This window comes from Pistacia vera, unplaced genomic scaffold, assembly GCF_008641045.1.
Source record: "Pistacia vera cultivar Batoury unplaced genomic scaffold, PisVer_v2 Contig123, whole genome shotgun sequence".
Classification (NCBI taxonomy): Eukaryota; Viridiplantae; Streptophyta; class Magnoliopsida; order Sapindales; family Anacardiaceae; genus Pistacia; species Pistacia vera.
In genome coordinates, this window is record NW_022195282.1 from 153,668 (window position 1) to 173,061 (window position 19,394).

At 35.8% G+C, this 19,394-nt stretch overlaps 2 protein-coding genes, 1 long non-coding RNA gene and 1 pseudogene across 6 annotated transcripts; 2 read left to right on the forward strand and 2 right to left on the reverse strand.

Moving 5' to 3' along the window:
- Positions 1–788: 788 nt before the first annotated feature.
- LOC116116774 lies at positions 789–8,708 on the reverse strand (annotated as a pseudogene).
- Positions 8,709–12,946: 4,238 nt separating this feature from the next.
- On the forward strand, positions 12,947–17,069 carry LOC116116731 (tubby-like F-box protein 3). Of its 4 annotated transcripts, none has more exons than XM_031402796.1 (6): positions 12,947–13,848; positions 14,855–14,942; positions 15,183–15,315; positions 15,399–15,578; positions 15,715–16,227; positions 16,665–17,069. In XM_031402796.1, exons 1-5 carry the CDS (start codon positions 13,501–13,503, stop codon positions 16,184–16,186), a joined length of 1,221 nt encoding a protein of 406 aa, XP_031258656.1. In that variant the 5' UTR covers positions 12,947–13,500; the 3' UTR covers positions 16,187–16,227; positions 16,665–17,069. The 4 variants fall into 4 exon arrangements, with proteins under 4 accessions (XP_031258656.1, XP_031258654.1, XP_031258653.1 ...); XM_031402793.1 differs by having other exon boundaries at positions 12,949–13,848; positions 15,715–16,197; positions 16,665–17,068; XM_031402804.1 differs by having other exon boundaries at positions 12,952–13,848; positions 15,186–15,315; positions 15,715–16,197; positions 16,665–17,066.
- Positions 17,070–17,091: 22 nt separating this feature from the next.
- Positions 17,092–18,615, forward strand: LOC116116782. Its single transcript, XR_004125863.1, has 3 exons — positions 17,092–17,101; positions 18,300–18,318; positions 18,361–18,615. It is a non-coding gene; the product is annotated as an uncharacterized LOC116116782 (long non-coding RNA).
- LOC116116764 (translation initiation factor IF-2-like) lies at positions 17,625–19,277 on the reverse strand. The gene is made up of 3 exons (XM_031402814.1): positions 18,745–19,277; positions 18,072–18,355; positions 17,625–17,953 (listed from the first exon to the last, which is right to left on the reverse strand). Exons 1-3 carry the CDS (start codon positions 18,745–18,747, stop codon positions 17,854–17,856), a joined length of 387 nt encoding a protein of 128 aa, XP_031258674.1. The 5' UTR covers positions 18,748–19,277; the 3' UTR covers positions 17,625–17,853.
- Positions 19,278–19,394: the final 117 nt, after the last annotated feature.

The window sequence follows — 19,394 nt, forward strand, 5'->3', positions numbered from 1 at the left end:
ATATGGAAAGAAATATCTAGAACTTCCCAAAAAACAAAATCAAATCTCAAGAGAACGGAAAGACCTAAATGTCCTCCTTTGGATTCTCAGTGACTGTAGTGTTCTCAACCAAACATCAACTGATATTCAGGTTGTCATCACTACAAAATATAAAAATAATGAGAAAGAAAGAGTACCTGAGTGGTCTTCGGTTTGTGGGGAGAACCCGGAGAAGAGAGAAAGAGAGCGTGGCTGCTTCTTTGTCTCTACTTGGTAAATAGAAGAGACTGAGCGGTGCTGCAACACTTGTAGTTTAAATACAATACAAACTTGTTACTAATTTTTAATTTATTCGTCTCTTTCCAATCCTTGTTCACATCTATTAATATAATGCTTAAGATGTCGTAAACCCCGAGGCACCCAAAATACACATGCCTTCAAATTATTTTTAGATTTTTACTTTTGCACCCAACTCCCATGTCCATGTGGTGGTTAAATGGAGGGGTAAGTAAGTGTGTGAATTTTACATTTCCATTGGATTCAAGTGGTCTCTCGTTTAGCCGTTCTAAATCAGATGGCACCACAGGTTTTTTAGTATTTCTACAAAAGTAGATAGTGAAATTGTAAATGGTGCCTTGGTTGGTGGATCTAAATAAAAAAAGCCTAAACTTATGCCACTGTAACTGTACAATGCACAAGATAGGTAAACTGTTTTTGGACGTATTTATGTACCACTAATTCAAATGCCTTTCAAAATTCAACTTTGCGTGAAGGAAATCATTTGGAGCGTATGGGAGCCACAAAAAATATTAATAATAATAAAAGGAACAAAAATACTGCAACGGTCGAAAACGCCAGACTGGAGCTTCTATCATAAAAGAAGCAAACAAAATTATACAACGAGAGTCCAACTATCTGTAATCTGTCTCAGACTGACATCCATCAACACTTCAACTTCATGCTTGCATCAATAAAAGTAAACTACACTGCTATGCTAAATTTCACCATCAGTAAAACGTATTCTATCTCCTTAATTTCTTTTTTATTCAATATTTACACAAGTTACTGAGTTAGAACCCGAGGTGTACTCACTCTTAACAAAATTTCTTATCCATCCGTTATCGTTTAATATTATTTTACATGGATAAGCCCACCGGCTCTATATGATAAACTGTATATCTAAATCAACAATTCACGGGGGTTGTTGCTGTTGAGCAACGACTGGTGTGTAACGTGGGCGGCCAAATATAGGGCTCATGATGGCCTCATCGAATCTCCGCCAATAGTAATGGATACTGTGACCTGGGTCGCTTAGAAGCATGCGTAGACTTGCCGGACGAGGCATATCAGCTTAGCATCACGCCCATTTGCTAGAAGTGGCAACGCAACGGACAGACATAGGATCAGAGGATGTCCAGCTGCTTAAATCTTCCCGTTGCAGAGCCATTAACCTTACAAGAAGGTTCGTCATTAATCCAAACACTTGAGAAGAGATCAAGAATCCATCAGAATTTGAGAATGAGCGACGATTTTAACAGATCACTTTTTGGACACCTTCCCAAACTAGACTTCATATACTTGAAACACATCGAGTAAAATTACAGAACAATGATTTTTTATAGCCATTGGGCAGATACCAACTTAAGATAGAACAACCAATCCAAATAAAGGGTAACTTTGAATCCTCTACGACAGAGATCCCTTTCCACAGTACTGAACAGAACAATTGTGATGATGCTGGCGATCATAAAGGTATTTCCGTCTAGTTGAGTATGTCCCGACCTAGTAAACTGCGAACACATCATAACACCAATTCCATCAGAAAAAGGAAAAAGAATAAAAAAGACATGTTAATTATCATAAACAAATAAATGTGTGCCTATGCATCAATATTTGGTTTTCATGTATTCCAATTGCAAAAGGTTATAACACCGAACAAATTAAGCATATTGCCACTACTCAGAATGCTCATTCTTTTTCAGACTCGGAGTCTCATTCTGTCAATAACTATAAAAAAAAAAAAACAAACAGTCTAGTCAGAATGTGGTGCCGGCCAAACATACCAAAGCAGTAAAGGGTTTCTGAAACTAAAAAGCAATTAAATTCATTTAATTGTCCCACATTTGAACTGATTGTCTGCAAGTGCAACAGATACAGCACCACGCATGAGCCCAGCCCACCAAACTATAACCTGAATTAGTATTATCATTTGTCATTAGTAATTCAAGAAAGAAAGAAAAAAATCAAAGCAAGACCAGCAAAGTTCCTACCTGCTGTTTAAATTCAATTTTGTTACGCTTACACTTCTTCGTTAAGTTGGTTAAAAATGATAAGGGAAATACAGAAGCTGCCCTTCCAACCAGAACAAGGCAAGCAACATTGAACTCACAGCAATTGAAGTTTCAGGACTGGAAAGCAAAAAAAAAAAAACAAAAATTAAGAACAAGAATAATATACATAAATGCTGCAGGGCAAGTTACATCATGGACATTCTTGTATCCTAGAAAAACAAGAAGGGGCAAACGGGCATAGACAATCAAATATATATATTTACAGATTAGTTGGGGGAGGTTAAATGCAATTAGTACCTCTGGCTTACAACCTTCCACTTCTCAATATCCAAGGCATCCATACCAACATAAAGAAAGATGAATATCTCTGATATAAAAGACATCGTTGCAAAAGCATGCATGTACAAATCATTTGACAGCTCAAGAAATTACCAACATAACTATATACACACACAGAGTAAGAATACATTCTAAGGTATTGAAAAGCCATTTTGAAACATTCAACATACTTAGCGGTGACTCTTGAATCTTTATTCACACAATGCTAATTGTAGTGCAACATGACAATCCCGCAAAACGGTGAGTATGCCACTCAAATGAAATAGCTGGAAGGACAAATAACAGTTGCCAACAAAATAATTGAAGACCAAAGTTGTATGAGGCTAGAAAAAAAATGGTAATGATTTCATTAATTATACAGGTTAACTAGAAAATTACTTCAGCTATAATATATGAAAAGTAAGCCATAAGAATTATAATAGCAACTTCTCGATCAGTTGTTCGGTCCCTGCAATTTGGCATAGTTTTAGGTACTTCAGTTTCCAAAAGAAATTTATAGTAACTTATCCCATCAATACATTTTGACAGATAATACAAACAGAATCTGGAAAGAGTTCACCAGACGCAAGCCAATGGCACACAAATCCCACTTACCATGGTCTGAAGTCTGAACTATTGATGAGTCATACCAAACATTTCTGTGAAAACATATACAACCAGGGTGTTTTAACCCACAATAATACTGATAAAGAATATTCATAAGCGAAAATTCTAGCCTAATCTTGAGACCGTTCGTCAAGTAATTTGTTTAGATACCGATCAGTTAGGAGATCCCAGACAAACAAGAAGATGGAGTTTAGTCGTTTTTAATGGACAGTACCAAAACAATTGTAAAACTCCATCAATTAGTAGTTCCCTAAGAGAGAACAATATCTTTCCAACTAACAATGGTAAAAGAGCAACCATATGCGAATTTTTTATACCATGAAGAAGGTAAAAAGAAAGACAAAACTTGAGTAAATTCAATAAAGAACTAATTGGCAGCAAAATTAATTGTGGGTACGATGGTGTGAGTGTGATACCTGTCAAAGTGAAACTTCCTTCTAATGTATGCAATTATCAACCCAACCTGCAATAAAAGAGGCATGATTTTTATGATGAAACTAGGTATTCAGAATGTAAAAGAATGCAAGACCATTTTAAAGCGAAATGATAAATGTTTGTAAAATATTACTGAAAGCCCAAAATATATACATTTGGATTCTATTAACCACTTACTTACCCCTCCTTCCTTACAAGCCAAGTTTTTTGGAATTTTAAGAATAACAACATATAATCTAAAATATTACCCTCATGCAGCTGAGGAAAGAGGGAAAGAGGAAGAGGAGATTCACAGCCATCCCAAGCAACTTGCTTAAAACAAATAAATATAACAAATTGCCAATCAATTACGTAACAGTGGTCGAGGTTATGTGTGAAAGGTCAAATCTTATCCATTTGGCACACTTTTAATATACCATCATATTCTACTATTTTATCCTAAAAACTAAAAAATACACCTGTTTGAATATTCTTAAAATCCAATTATATTCTATTTAACTCAATATATTTAGATCATTTTAACTTCTTAGGTTTGTTATTTTAACTAAATACTTCCAACAATAAAAATTTATAAATTAACAAAAACACTCCCATTATCCACATATTGTCAGATTTTGGCCACTACCGTTAGACCGATTGGATCTGGCCAGTCGTACACTGATCTAGCATTTTTTCATCAAATCCACTATGGATCTGATCGAAAAAGACCTGATCGACGCACTACCGGCTAGATCCAACTACTAGTGTGTCATTACGACAGTTCTAGCCACCTTCCGATGATGGTGGCCAACTGTCGGCAATACGTGGATGAATGAGGGTGTTTTTGTTCATTTATAAATTTTTAATTGTTGGAGGTGTTTAATTAAATTAATAAAAGTAAGAGATTAAAAATAATCTAAATATTTTCATAAAATACTATTAAAAATATACAAAAAAAAAAATTCTCAAAATACTATCCTATTTTCCAAAAATACAAAATAGCAAATTCCGTTTGTTTTATTATTTTGGATATGATTTTGGGAATAATATTGGGTAGTTGAATATGGACGTATTACGAGGTAAAATTTAAAAATTTATAAAAAAAAACCGTCTAGGTTTGCTAATTTAATAAACACCCAAATATATAAAAAAATTGTAAAATAACAAAAACACTCCTATTACCCGCAGTGCTAGATTCCTGTAACCACGGTCAAAATCTGGCCAAAAAATTGCATAACGATATATACCTGTCAGATCTGATGGGTATGATATCGATATCGGCTTTTCCAGCCAGCTCCACCACAGATCTGGCCGGAAAACGCATCCATAAATGTTATTCTAAGTTAGCAATCAAACGAGCCTAAATTTTAGAACCCAACTCATCTGCTGTGGGCCAAATAATCCAGCCCACTACCAAAAAATATCCCAACAGCTTCTAGAATAGTGATTTTCTTCAAACTGTTTAATCACAAGTGAATAGTGATAAATCTTCATTTCTTAAGAATCATTTCTTCAATGTGAACTTGGATGCTTCTCATTCATTCAATTTAAAATCTGTAAATGATTTGTTTTTTTCTCGAATAATTTGACGTTTTGGTTCTTTAATTTGACATTTTCGTTCTTTAATTTGACATTTTAGTCTTTTAATTTGACGTTTGGTGAAAATGACCTTCCTTGGTTTTAATGTGCATGGTACTTCCAATCTTCATTTCAATGTGCATATATAATTCTTTTAGCTGTTAAGAACTCCTTTTGATTACCAGTCCATGGTACTTCCAATCTTTATTAATTTACTAAAGAAACGGTATTTAAATTAATAAAAAAGATCCTTTCAATTGGTTATATGATATCATATTTTTAATAATTTAAGAGGGTATTTAATAATTATAGAGGGATTTTTGACCATTTTTAAAAAACTGTTGAGTTTGATTAAAATAAAGGATAGTGTGTAAAATCAATAATGTTTTACTTATGCACTGAGCCACGTAACCAAATAAAAATTATACAAAATTTATGTAAAATAACTATTTTGTTCTTTGTTTTTTTGTTTGTATGACTCAGTTGTAAATATACTATTACTCATATAAAATATATCTAATAAACAAAATAATATTCTACATAGATATAATCAGTAATCCAATGCCAGAAAGACATTTGAGATTTCATTTGATTCATCCTAATGATTTCTATAATAGTATTTTGGAAAAAATAAAATTGAGTTTGAGTTGAGTTTTGTTATTTTTATTAATATTTTAAATTGAATAAAATATTATTAGTTTTTAAAAACATCTAAACAAAATGCATTAAAAAGTACAACAGACGTGGCATCAATTACCACACCTTCGCCAAATATTAGACTCTGCAATAAAGGTGTCTTATCTTGATTAAGCGCCTGTCAGATCACATACAAAACTTAGAAAACAACGTTCATGATTTAGTTCTCATTGAGAAGCTTGAAATGTACTAAACTACTGATGCCCGCAAGGTGCAAATAGAATCTGTGGCCGAAAAGATTGCTCCAAGTGCTAAAAAGCATTCGAAAACAAAGATATATTAATTGGCAGACAAGAAGAGCAAAATAACTGCATAAAACAAAACAAATCCGACTACATTGTGATTTCAGATTACAGTAGCAAACCTAGATATCAAATCTTATTTTAATAAAAGATTGATTCCCCTTCCTAAAATGTGATGCAATTAAAAATAATTGAAGTTATAGAGAATACCAAGTGTTGATACATAAATCTGCACCATCCAGAGAATTTCGATTGACTCTGTCGGAATTAGAATGAATGTGTTCGTGATTTAATGAAAATCAACAATGAATAAAAAAGAAAGAGTCATAAATAAGAACACAAGATAATTTTTAAGGTGGTTCAATAAGTTAGAATTTGAGGCTACGTCTACGGTTATCTTATTGTTTTTGAGAGCTTACAAAGAACAGTATAAGATTCAAATACGTAGAATTAGGAAATTGCATAATCTTCGGCTACCTTAGTTGGAGTATAAGTCAATCTGAATATTTTCCTTCCAAATTGAGTCAATCTAAATATCTTATCTCCTAATAGGGAATTATCCTCTCCGGATTGACTGCACAACAATAGCCCCCCAGTTTTTGAAGTGTGTAATCATGCATTCATGCTTCAAAAACTCATATCTTTAATCTGGATGGTTGTCTCAGTATAGGTTGTAGTCTCGAACTGAAGAACTTGAGTTATGCATGGCGCGATCTAAGAGATTTGAAAGATCTTGAACACGTGATCTCAAGTGAATGAGCGAGTTTATGAGCTTAATCAGGGAGTATAAAAAGCTCGATCTGAGAGCATAAAGAGCTCGATCTGAGAGTATAAAGAGCTCGATCTGAGAGTGCGAGGAGTTTGATAAAAAGCGCTGAGAGCTTGATATGAGAGCATAGCTCGATCAGAAAGTATGAAGAGCTTGATATGAGAACATAGCTCGATCAGAAAGCATAGAGAGCTTGATCTGAGAGCATTGCTCGATTAGAAAGCATGGAGAGCTTGATCAGAGAGCATAGCTCGATCAGAAAGCATGGAGAACTTGATTAGAGAGCATTGCTCGATCAAAAAACATGGAGAGCTTGATCTGAGAGCATAGCTCGATCAGAAAGCATGGAGAGCTTAATTTGAGAGCATAGCTTGATATAAGAGCATAGCTTGATATGAGAGCATAACTTGATCAGAAAGCATGGAGAGCTTGATCTGAGAACATAGCTCGATCAAAAAGCATGGAGAGCTTGATCTGAGAGCATAGCTCAATCAGAAAGCATGGAGAGCTTGATCTGAGAGCTAGCTTGAGAGCTCGATAGCTTGGGAGCTCGAGAGCTAGCTTGAGAGCTTGGGAGCTCAAGAGCTAGCTTGAGGGCTCGATAGATTGGGAGCTAGAGAGCTAGCTTCAGAGCTTAATAGCTTGGCAACTTGAGAGCTTGAGAGCTTGAGAACTAGAGAGCTAGCTTGAGAGCCTGATAACTTGGGAGCTAAAGAGCTAGATTGAGAGCTCGAGAGCTTGAGAGCTCTTTCTAATCTGAGAGATCTGAGCACGCGATCTGAGCGATCTGGTCATGTGATCTGAGAGCTCTGATTTGGAATAGGCTTTAGTATTTTAACAATAACTTGAGTTACAGACCTCAGATTTAGATGATTATTGGACCATAAAAAAGATAACTCGAAGGGCTACAATTCTTGTGTTTACTGCTTAGCCAGATTCAAACTTTATCCTGCTCATATTTTTGCATTTGATAGCATGATTCTAGAAAAAGAAGCTGGGATTTGCTAAAGAAGTTGAGACTTGTTGGAAAAACATGGAGAGTTGATGTGAATCAGGCCCTCCTTCTAGCGTCAAAATGTTGATACAGAAATCTGTACCAACTAGATAATTCCAATTAACCTTGTCAGAACCGAAATGAATGTGCGCGTGATTTAATTAAAATCAGTAATGAATAAAAAAGAAAGAGTCATAAATAAGAACACAAGACAATTTTTAAAGTGGTTCGCCAAGTTAGAACTTGAGCCTATGTCCATTGCTATCTTATTACTTTTGAGAGCTTACAAAGAACAGTATAATTCCTAAGATATTTGCTTAGAATAATTGCCCAGCCCCTCTAAAAATAAGTTATGATGGGTTTATATAACACCCATTTATGTGATAGAGTTGAGATAAGATTCAAATATATAGAATTAGGAAGTTGCATGATCTTTGGCTACCTTATTTAGAGTCTAGGTTAATCTGAATATCTTGCTTCCAAATTGAGCCAATCTAAATATATTTTCTCCTAATAGGGAATTATCCTCTTCGGATTGACCGAACAACACCAAGATAAGCTGCTCGATCCAGTAAACCAATATATGAAACTTGTTGAATAATTGAGCTACACCTGTATCAAGAGTCTAAAGTAAAAAACCAAAATAATCATAATCAAAAGGGTACAGATTCTTTGGTACAACAATATGTCCTAAATTAACAAGAGTTTATTTTTATTAGCAACCTTAAAGATATACCTGTTGATATAATGCCAAAAGAAATCAATGTACCAAAAACTCCAAACATACTGATAGTGATAAAGTTTTTTCATATGAAACCAGCTCACAGAAGAAAAGTAAATGGTTGAAGTAAACAATTAAGAAATAAAAAATTGATTTTGGGCAATACAAGTTGATACTTCTCATGAAGAAACAGATGACTGTTAGGGTCAAAAATCGTCCCCGACCCAAATGGGAAAACGGGTCTAACAATGAGGAAAAGACCAGACCCAATCCCGATGCGGCCCAATCCAAAACTTACCGGATTAGGCCCATTTGATACAAAGTACAATCGGCCCAAACCGTCCGGACACAAGCCTCCTAGCCGCAATTCACTTCCTGGATCTATGAACGAATTCAGAGCCCATGGTCATCTACAGATCACAATCCTATGTGAACACTGGTAAAGTAGTCCACTATCGCCCCAACTCCCCCAAGGTTCGTGTCAGAGTCATATCTGGACTCCCTTTCATACCAGGATAAGGGGATCAAAGGATATATCTCTGAAGGAAACGAATCGCTATGAGAACTCCCAATCCCACTAGGATTGGGAGACCAGACAGTCACTATTTAAACAGAGGCCAGCCCTCTCACAAGGAGATTACACTACACCTATAGACCCCGGAGTTCTAGCTGAGAACTTCACATCACAACCGTAGTCACAGTCCCCGACTAGACTTCTGGTAACCTCTTTACTCCCTAACCCTCACTAAATCAGCCTTTCAGCCTTGCTGACTTGAGCGTCGGAGTGCCTACGGCAAACACCACCCCGGTGTTTTCCGTCGCTTCACGTGTGTTTCTTTATGTGTGCAGATACAGCAGATCGCTAGTGGCCTCAACCTCACGGGATCAGTCCCTCCTTCCGTACAGATAGATTTTTACGTCTACAATGACCAACAACAATGAGTCTGAAAATGCTAACGAAAAGTAATATATAATATGAACTTATATTGCAACAAAAAGTGAGGAAAAAGAGCATAGAAATTGTGATATAAAATCAAACTTATTCAACATTAAAATATGATGGGTGGAAAAAGATATATAGAGAAGAGCTTTTCATTAAACACCAAAATGTGCGAGCTTTCCATCTAAGGGCCGTTTGGATCAGGGGTAATCTTCGTTTATTTTACAAGATTCCTGTGTTTGGTTTGCAAGTAATAAAATATTACGGTAATCTTTTATTGTAAATAGTGTTTACTGTTGGTAATGTGGAGGGTAATCTTATTACCTTGTTAGAGGGTGTTATTAAAATATTAACGGGATAATCTGATTTTTCTATCCATTTTGCCTTTAATTAAAAACCATTTCGGACACAATTATCCTCAAATAACAATTGCCCAACCCCCTTACATTTGAGAAATTAGCTAAAACACCCCAACTACAAAAAGTTTAAAAGTTAACAAAATACCTCAACCACCTAAGACCACCGTCGGCCGTGACTCACCACCATCGATCACCAACATCAGTCGCCGTAATGGTGCATGACCGGCTGGATCTGGCTGGTCGGCGCTGGTAAGGCCTTTTCTGGCCATGGATTTGTAACATCTAGATCTAGCGTTTCTATGGCCGTGAAATGGCATAGCCAAAGATTTGGCCTTTTCATGGCCAGATTTGTGGCCATGAAATGGCCATAGATCTAGTCGTTTTTCGGCCATGGATTTGTGATCCATGGCCATTTCTGGCTTTGCCCACACATGGCTGGCCATATACGACCAGTCGTGCGCCATTCTGTCAATTGCCGGCGATGGTGGGTGGCTGTTGGTAGTGGCTTGGGGTGGGTGGGGGTGATTTTGCTACAAATTAAAGTTTTATATGGCTGAAGTATTTTAGCAAAATTTCAAATGTAGGGAGTTAAAAGAAATGATTCAAAAAATAATAATAAAAAATATTATTATATTAATATTTAAAAAGGAGGGCAATTTGGTAATCTATATAACACACCTACTCATTTATCCTCTCAACCAAACATATTATCCACCAATTTATTCAAACCAATCAAACATATTTTATAAATATTCCCAGTAATTTTTAAGGTGATTTTTCTTTCCGTTAATATAATATACCCCTATAATAAAACATTATATGATCCAAACGCCCCTTTAGTGGTAAGTAGAATAACAATGCCAGTAGAAAGGCCCTGCACTCAACGGCAAATCAAACCATTATCAATTGTTATGGAAAAAATGTAAAGGTTAAATTAATTTTGGAATGTAGAATAGATAAACTCACAATGAAAAGTGAAGTAATTGAGCCGATCATCCATCGCTTATACCAGAATGTTAGAAATTTTCTTGATTGTGCTAACATTAATTATAATTCCGTTTTATTTAAAATCGGATAACTGTATAGTCCAAATGAGATATTTAGATGGATTTTATGTGATAATTTTAAAATTGTCCAATAAACTTTATTATAATAATCTCGGTAGATGACTAGTGTGTGCTTAGCCCAATTAACCAATATTAAATTTGGCTAGTTTTCATTTCTAAATGCATCAAATCAACCTAATCCATTGTAAGTTGTCATTCAGCGTGTGTTATTGCAAATAAAGACCTATGCTTTCTGTCGCTTATGGAAAACCTACCACTTCTTCTTTAAAGAATTCAAGAGTTTGAAATTATGATACAAACAAGTTTGTATATAACCTTTAATTATTGATTTTGTATTCTATAATGTATCTGTTGATCTTTTGACATATTGTTGATTACAATATATTATATTCTTATTAATTGATTGAATGTTGATAGAATTCATGTATAATTATCTGTTAACACAGAAAGCTAGAAAGCTGACCAATGACAATGCAAGCACAAAGGAGTACCAGAAACAGAGTTGTAGAATGTACGAAGTTTTATCGGGGTTATTAAATATTGTCGAATTAAATTAACAATATCCACACTCATATCCATTTAGCTTTCTCCTATCGTAAGCTCCCTGTTCCAAACACAAATAATATATTTTATCACTTCGTCAGACTTAATATCAATGTAGATTAAAAAAACAAATCAATGAAATATATTAATAATTCTACAGGAATGAAACAAAACGAAACCAACCATTGGAAGGAACGGGGAAATGCAATAAAAGTAACCATTTCAAGTTTGGAACATAACTCTCAAAATTTTCTTTTCCACTTTTCTTTTTTTTCCTTTGATTTCTGAGCAACCAAACAAAAAAAAAAAAAAAAAAAAAACCAGCATAGTCATATTAACCAACCAAACAATGTAAAGTAATACTTATCCTCAAAAAACAAAACGTAAAATAATCGAAAACTTAACAGCTAAGAATCCGTAACTACCTTGAGAACATCTATCTACATGAGTAAAAAAGTAAACATCAGCAAGTTTTGATTTTGGAAGAGGATTTAATACAATTATCGGGAACGAATTCGAGAGGGAGATAAACTTGGGAATCAAGGCGACAGTGGAAGTTGTCAAAAACATAAAAGACCGCGTAAGATGTCCGAATAACATAAGTAGATTCGTTAGACGGTTGTACGAACTACTGAACTGAAAAGTACATGTTAGCTTTGAACCACAAATCTATTCCAAAGTGTCCTCATTTGACTTGCTGTGAAATCTACGCTACCATTACTACTATGGAAAGCCAAAATCTTTGTTAACAAATTGAGCCGTGGTTATAAAATATAAATTCCACAGTCTTTATCTTGTTTTCATATGAATTTGAACCAAACATTATCTAAACGTCTAATTTTAAAACCATGTATTAATGGCTTACACAATTGCTGTGATCAATGAAAATTCAGTAATGGCGACACCTCCAGTAAATTTTGAAGACATAAGATGGCAAAGGGTTTGATCAGTTAAGTGTTTGTCGTTTTAAGTAAATGGATATTTCAGTTCGAGTCATATAGAAAAGACATGGATTAGATATTCACCAAACACGTTATTTAACGTTGTTTAAGGAGTTATTTGTTTTTATTTTACTCAAAATAATTGTCTTTCTATATATAAAATGATAAAAGCTATTGTTATGAATTAATTAACAAACTAAAGATGATATAGTTAATAAAAGATAAGATAAAAACAAATAATGTTGGGAAACAATTGTGTTATTCTTATAAAAAACTTACCCCCCCCAAAAAAAAAAAGAAGATATTTTAATAATAATAATAATACAAAATATTTTAAAATTTAAAAACTCGAAAATTATAAAGGAATAGTATGAATTAAAGTTAGAAGCAAAGAACATTAAAATGGTAAGGCATATAGAGTGGTGGATTCCATAGAAAGTGTGAGAATCGAATTGGATTGAAAGAGAGAGTAGAGCACTATTGGTATTGGAGAAGGAAGGAAATGGGAAGTGGGACCCATGTAAGTAAAAATTGAGGTCGAAGGCCGGCCCCAATTACAACACGCATCAATAATTACAGCAACAAAACCCTAATCTATATGTAACCAATTTTTCTGTTTCTTCTCTGGATCGTTCTTCACTAACACTCTCTTCTTTCATCTAAATGGGTCCCAATTTCTGATTACATAACCCTAATCTTCACTCTCAACTTTCATTTTTTCCCTTCTCCGTTAATTTCATGCACTCACTATTCCAATTGTTCAAGATTACTTTTTTTTTTTTCCTTTTATAACTGGTTTTTTAACATTGTGATCTACTAAGTTGATCTCTGTTGTTGTACGGTTTTCACATTTTTAGAGATGAATTTCTGGTTATAGTTAGCCATTTACTTCAATTGATTGATTATTAGAGTTTCTGAGATCAGCTTGTATTTGGTGTAGAAAGTTGAGATTTTGAGGATTATAAATCTGGGTTGATTGGGAATTTTAAGCTGCATTTAGTTAATTCTAAAGGAGGCATAGATGTCTTTCAAGAGTATATTGCAAGATGTGAAGGGCGAGTTGGGGAACATATCTAGGAAAGGGTTTGATGTTAAGTTTGGGTATGGGATGCGATCGAGGTCGCATCGGGTGGTTCAGGATAGTTCTGTTGTGGTGGATGCTTTCAGGCAAAGCTGTTGGGCTAATATGCCGCCTGAGCTTTTAAGGGATGTTTTGATGCGGATCGAGGCTTCTGAGACTTCTTGGCCTCCTCGCAAAAACGTAGTTGCTTGTGCCGGTGTTTGCAGGAGTTGGAGGGAAATTATGAAGGAAATTGTCAAAACTTTGGAAGTTTCTGGCAAGTTGACGTTTCCCATTTCCTTGAAACAGGTTTGATATCAACGCTTTGTCTTTTCTCTTGACCTGGTGATTTTTGTGTAAAATATGCTTCTCTTTCACTATGTTTATTAGCATTTTGTTGTACTTTAGTGTTTTATGACCTTTGTTGAATTCAAATCTGTTAAAAATGCTATTTTTGTATTATGCCATCTATGCATATTCATCTCCAATTACGTAGAAATAGAATTCTCAAAATTAGAGGCTAAATGATGGTCTTCATGTTTATGTGAGGGAAAAGTTAGGGACAAAAATCTGATGTGCTTGTTAATGTTTGACAGTTCTCATGTAAACTTATGGAAGTATTATTACTTAAAAAATGGTCCTGATCTTCTGCTGATATATTTTTTTTTTTTTTTTTGTCTATATTTACTTTGATGAAATCTAGTTACTGGAAGTGTAAACTTTTGTGGATCTGCATTTCCAGTGATTTAAAATTAGACTTTAGCTCACTGTCTAACCTTGCTTTGGGTTTGATTCATTGTGGGTTATTGAACTGTGAATTATGATATCATTGCGTAATTATTTTTATGAGCTTCCACATAAATGTTTGTGGTGTGGACATTGAAGTCAGTTAACTTTCTCAGTCAAGCCATCAGATTGCCCTCACATTCAGAGTGACCATAAATTCCTGAGTCCAAAGTTTATGAATTAGAGTTCACTACACTACAACCTTCCTTCTGATGCTATGCCAATAGTTTGATAGAAAATGACAATAGAAAAGTCTTGTCGAACCTATTGAATCAATTACTGCTGACCTAATAAATAGTTACTAATTCAATGATTATTTCCTATTTATTGTTGTGACTTCATATTTTGGTTTTTGTTGGAGTGAGCATAATTTGAACAGGATTAGAAGCCAATATATCTCTCTTTCCCATCTGGAATATCTGGTTACATCAATTTTAATTATTTAATATTTTTTAATTTGAGGTTAATAATTTTAAGACATCTTTTGCTTGCTGTTAATCTTTATAGCCATGGTTTTTATGTTCTGCAGCCTGGGCCAAGGGCCACTCTTCTACAATGCTACATAAAACGGAATCGTAGCAACCAAACATATTATTTATATCTGAGCTTGAATCAAGGTGACAACTGAAATTTTATTACACTGGATGTTCTAGCTTGTGTAATTCATGGTGCTGATGTGATTTTGTGTTCCTTGTTACAAAATGTCTTTCGCTTTTATTAGTGGAAGAGTTAGGTTTATCGATGATTTACTAGTATTTTTGTATTACTATAGGGTTTGCTTTCTTTAACACTTTTTCAAGAGTGATTTATGCTAGCACTAAATGTTGAATTGTTATGGCCTTTGTCTCATTGCATAGCAGCTTCAAATGATGATGGTAAGTTCCTTCTTGCTGCAAGGAAGTGTCGACGCCCTACTTGCACTGACTACATTATCTCATTGAACTGTGATGATGTGTCCAAAGGGAGCAGCACCTACATAGGAAAGTTAAGGTATGTTCATTCAGGATGTGATTTGGTTGGTTCTTCATTATCTTCTAGGCATACAGTCACCATCTTGGTTTCCCTAATGGCAGATCAAACTTTTTGGGTACCAAGTTCACAATCTATGAAGGACAGCCTCCAAATGCTGGAGCCAGAGTGACTAAATGTCGCTCTTCCAGGCTAGTTAACTTGAAACAAGTCTCCCCTAGAGTTCCTACTGGCAACTATCCTGTTGCCCACGTCTCATATGAATTAAATGTCTTGGGTTCCAGGTAATAGATGTTTCTTAAATTTCCCGTTCATCTTCTCTGAAAAGAAATGTGGAACAATATAATATTACGTTATTGTTATTATTCAGTTGCCAGGATGTTATTCCTTTGGCTTATAGTGTACATATTTGAATAATAGGGGTCCAAGGAGGATGCAGTGTGTTATGGATGCCATTCCTGTCTCTTCTATTGAACCAGGGGGAGTGGCCCCCACACAGACTGAATTTCTTCACAGCAATGTGGATACCTTCTCTTCCATTTCTTTTTTCAGATCAAAATCAACTCGCTTGGAGAATTTCCAATCTGGACCTTTGACTGTCCAGAAAGATGGAATGTTGGTTTTGAGAAACAAGGCCCCAAGGTGGCATGAACAACTCCAGTGCTGGTGTCTGAACTTCAACGGACGGGTAACAGTTGCTTCAGTTAAGAATTTTCAACTGGTTGCATCCTTGGAAAATGGAGCTGCTGCGCAGGAGCATGAGAATGTTATTTTACAGTTTGGAAAAGTGGGAAAAGATGTGTTCACCATGGATTATCAATATCCAATCTCAGCTTTCCAGGCATTTGCCATATGTCTTAGCAGCTTCGACACTAAGATTGCCTGTGAATGAGTGACAAGCAGGTGTGCGCCCGTATGCAGAACTTTTTTCTGGTCAGTGAAGGAGTACTTTTTGCATGATTTGAACCTAGGACGTATAACTAGTTCAACAACCGCTTCATTTTGCTTAAACATCCTTTTTTAAAAAGCTGTAGCCATTTGTTGATGAATTAAATTCTGATCTTGCTTTGAACTGTGAAATAATAACTTAAATGATATAAATTGATTAATGGAACTTTTTGTTTCCTGGAGGTAAGATTTGCGAGACATCTTCCAATGCTTGCATTTACATTTGAAGTTGTCCATTAGTTACTGAAGTCATATAATTTGGTAATTGCAATAATTACCACCGGCCCTTAACTTATTTAGATTGATTGAACAATACTAGATTATAGCACATATTAGAGCCTATTTTGTTCTCCCAGTTTTCAGTAGAGCAGTACATATTTACGGATATCAAGTAACACAACTTATTTATTGTTTTTTGCCTGGCAGGTGTTGCCAAATGCAATAAAAGTTGGTTGGGAAGCCAGTCGAAGTTCCTCTGCAACGCTGAGCATTGTGCTGCTAGGTAGTTTGATCTTTGATATATAATTGCCGTGTGAGCAGTTAGGTTTTATTTCAATTTTTCCTTGTACATAATAATTGTTATTATTAAGGGTGAAACATGGTCCCCTTTGTTGGTTCGGCGCTTGCTAACACATTTCAGCCTCCGGATCATTTTGTGTGAGAAATCAGACAACTGAAGATTTTGTAAGTCCATTTTTCACTTAACATATCGGTTAACCTTTCCTGTCAGTTGTGCAATTCAGGGGATTCTAGTATCTGTTTTAACTCGAGAACGCCAATGACATGAGTAAATTTAATTTTGGATGTGTAATCAGCAAGCATTCGAGCAGGATTTATCAATGAAATTTTTCCAGGTCCAGTTAAGATTACGGCTGCCTTTAATCATATTTTTTAGAGGATTAATCCCCTAGTTGCAGCTATAGTTATCCAAAGACAACCATTACAAGAAACAGACGATGGCCAAGGCTAGCATGCATGTCAACTAAAAATACAACCAAGTTTATTCATAAGGAATCATCTTTATAGCATTATGATGGGTGCATAACTACAAGACCGACAACTTCCAAAACATGAAAACGTCCAAACAAAGAATTGTGATTGATTTGAGAGGAGGGGCAGTAGCAATTGATGATAACAGTAATTAAGCTTCTGTCATTACCCGGCTCTTCTCCTGTTTATTTATGTAACGTTTTACTTTAACCACTATTTGAATAGCACAAGACACTCATTAATCGAAATTTGACTAACGTGGAACCACTTTTCAGCCGTCTCTTAGTTATTACAAAGAGAAATAAAAAGAAGTCAAAAGAGAAGACCTCCTTGGATGATGAGAAAACATTTCTTCTTCGGACTTGGAGAAAGGAGATTCTCAAAAACAAGAATTAAAAAAAAAAAAAAACACCTGTCCTGCTGTCCATATACTCAATAAATTACATATCCAATTTATTTAATATAGCACGTTTCAAGTTACTCATCAGCAAAGAAAGGAAATATCTAGTTTAATACAACGAAATTATTACAAGTATAAAATAAAAATACACCGACAGGTTACGCTACAACACAAATATCACCAGAAGAAACGATCCCAGTGCTTATAAAGGCAGATAAAAATCAAAAGGGCCGGGGGCCACCTGGAGGACCGAATGGGCCAGGACCACCGGGCCTACCGAAACAGTCTTGTAGCAACCAACAACAGCACAGGCAGGACAAACTGCAATTCCAAAAGGAATCAAAATGTAGAATTAGATAGTCTCAAATTGTCATGTAAACCCCGTATCAATGCAGTTGATATATCAAATTTAGTGGAGAGTGGATGTAATTAGACTTACCAAGAAGAAATCATGTTGCACATACCATCGAAGAACCCACCAAAAAATCCACCTCCAGGAAAGAAACCAGGACCTCCACCCCAAGGTCCGCCAGGTCCCGGACCCCAACCAGGTCCTCCAGGCCCCCACCCACCGCCGGGGCCTCCAGGCCCAGGACCCCATCCGCCGCCGGGGCCTCCAGGCCCAGGACCCCAGCCGCCGCCGGGGCCTCCAGGTCCGCCACCCCAGCCACCGCCGGGGCCTCCAGGTCCACCACCCCAGCCACCGCCGGGGCCTCCAGGTCCACCAGGTCCCATCGTACTCAAATTTTTGATACTCTTAAACCGATGCAGAAATAATGCCGAGGTTAGCGTCTCCGTAAACAGACACTCTCAAAATGCACGCACATCCTTCTTCCTTAAGTAAACAAATTCTCTCGTAATAACCTACCATTCGCGATCGCGGAGCTATTCTTGTTTCAACTACCATTCAAATGTATATCCTCAGCTTAAGTAACCATGTTTAATTGACAACACTTCAATTATTTTATTTCATTTGGACCCAGCCTACTTTACTGGGCTTCAACCTGGTTCATTTGGACCCAGCCTACTTTATTGGGCTTCAACCTGGGCTATTTGGGGATGAGTTATTGTTGTTTAATTGAATAGTTTCATTTCAAGTCGGTNCCAGGTCCCATCGTACTCAAATTTTTGATACTCTTAAACCGATGCAGAAATAATGCCGAGGTTAGCGTCTCCGTAAACAGACACTCTCAAAATGCACGCACATCCTTCTTCCTTAAGTAAACAAATTCTCTCGTAATAACCTACCATTCGCGATCGCGGAGCTATTCTTGTTTCAACTACCATTCAAATGTATATCCTCAGCTTAAGTAACCATGTTTAATTGACAACACTTCAATTATTTTATTTCATTTGGACCCAGCCTACTTTACTGGGCTTCAGCCTGGTTCATTTGGACCCAGCCTACTTTATTGGGCTTCAACCTGGGCTATTTGGGGATGAGTTATTGTTGTTTAATTGAATAGTTTCATTTCAAGTCGGTAGTGGTAAATGTCACCTACCTATTTCTCCTTCCACCCATTTTCTTCTTTGTTATGATGTCTTCTAATGTCTCATTCTAAACCCAACATCTCGCTCAAGTAATTTTTTTGTGTACACTTTGGAGAAGATAATTTCTGATTCGAACATACCATTTGTATTCGCACAAAAATTTACCTCAATCTGAACCCTGATTTGTGTTTTTAAAAAAAAAAAAATTAAAGATTTTTAAAGGAATCATTCAGCAAGAGAAATCCAAGGAAAATGTTAATTCAGAGATCTT

Coding starts and splice junctions, on each gene's coding strand:
- LOC116116731 (XM_031402796.1), top strand. CDS start 13,501: ATGTCTTTCAAGAGTATATTGCAAGATGTGAAGGGCGAGTTGGGGAAC. Junction 13,849..14,854: donor TTCCCATTTCCTTGAAACAG/GTTTGATATCAA, acceptor TATGTTCTGCAG/CCTGGGCCAAGGGCCACTCT. Junction 15,316..15,398: donor ACCTACATAGGAAAGTTAAG/GTATGTTCATTC, acceptor CCCTAATGGCAG/ATCAAACTTTTTGGGTACCA.
- LOC116116764 (XM_031402814.1), bottom strand. Junction 17,954..18,071: donor TGCAACATGATTTCTTCTTG/GTAAGTCTAATT, acceptor TTGGAATTGCAG/TTTGTCCTGCCTGTGCTGTT.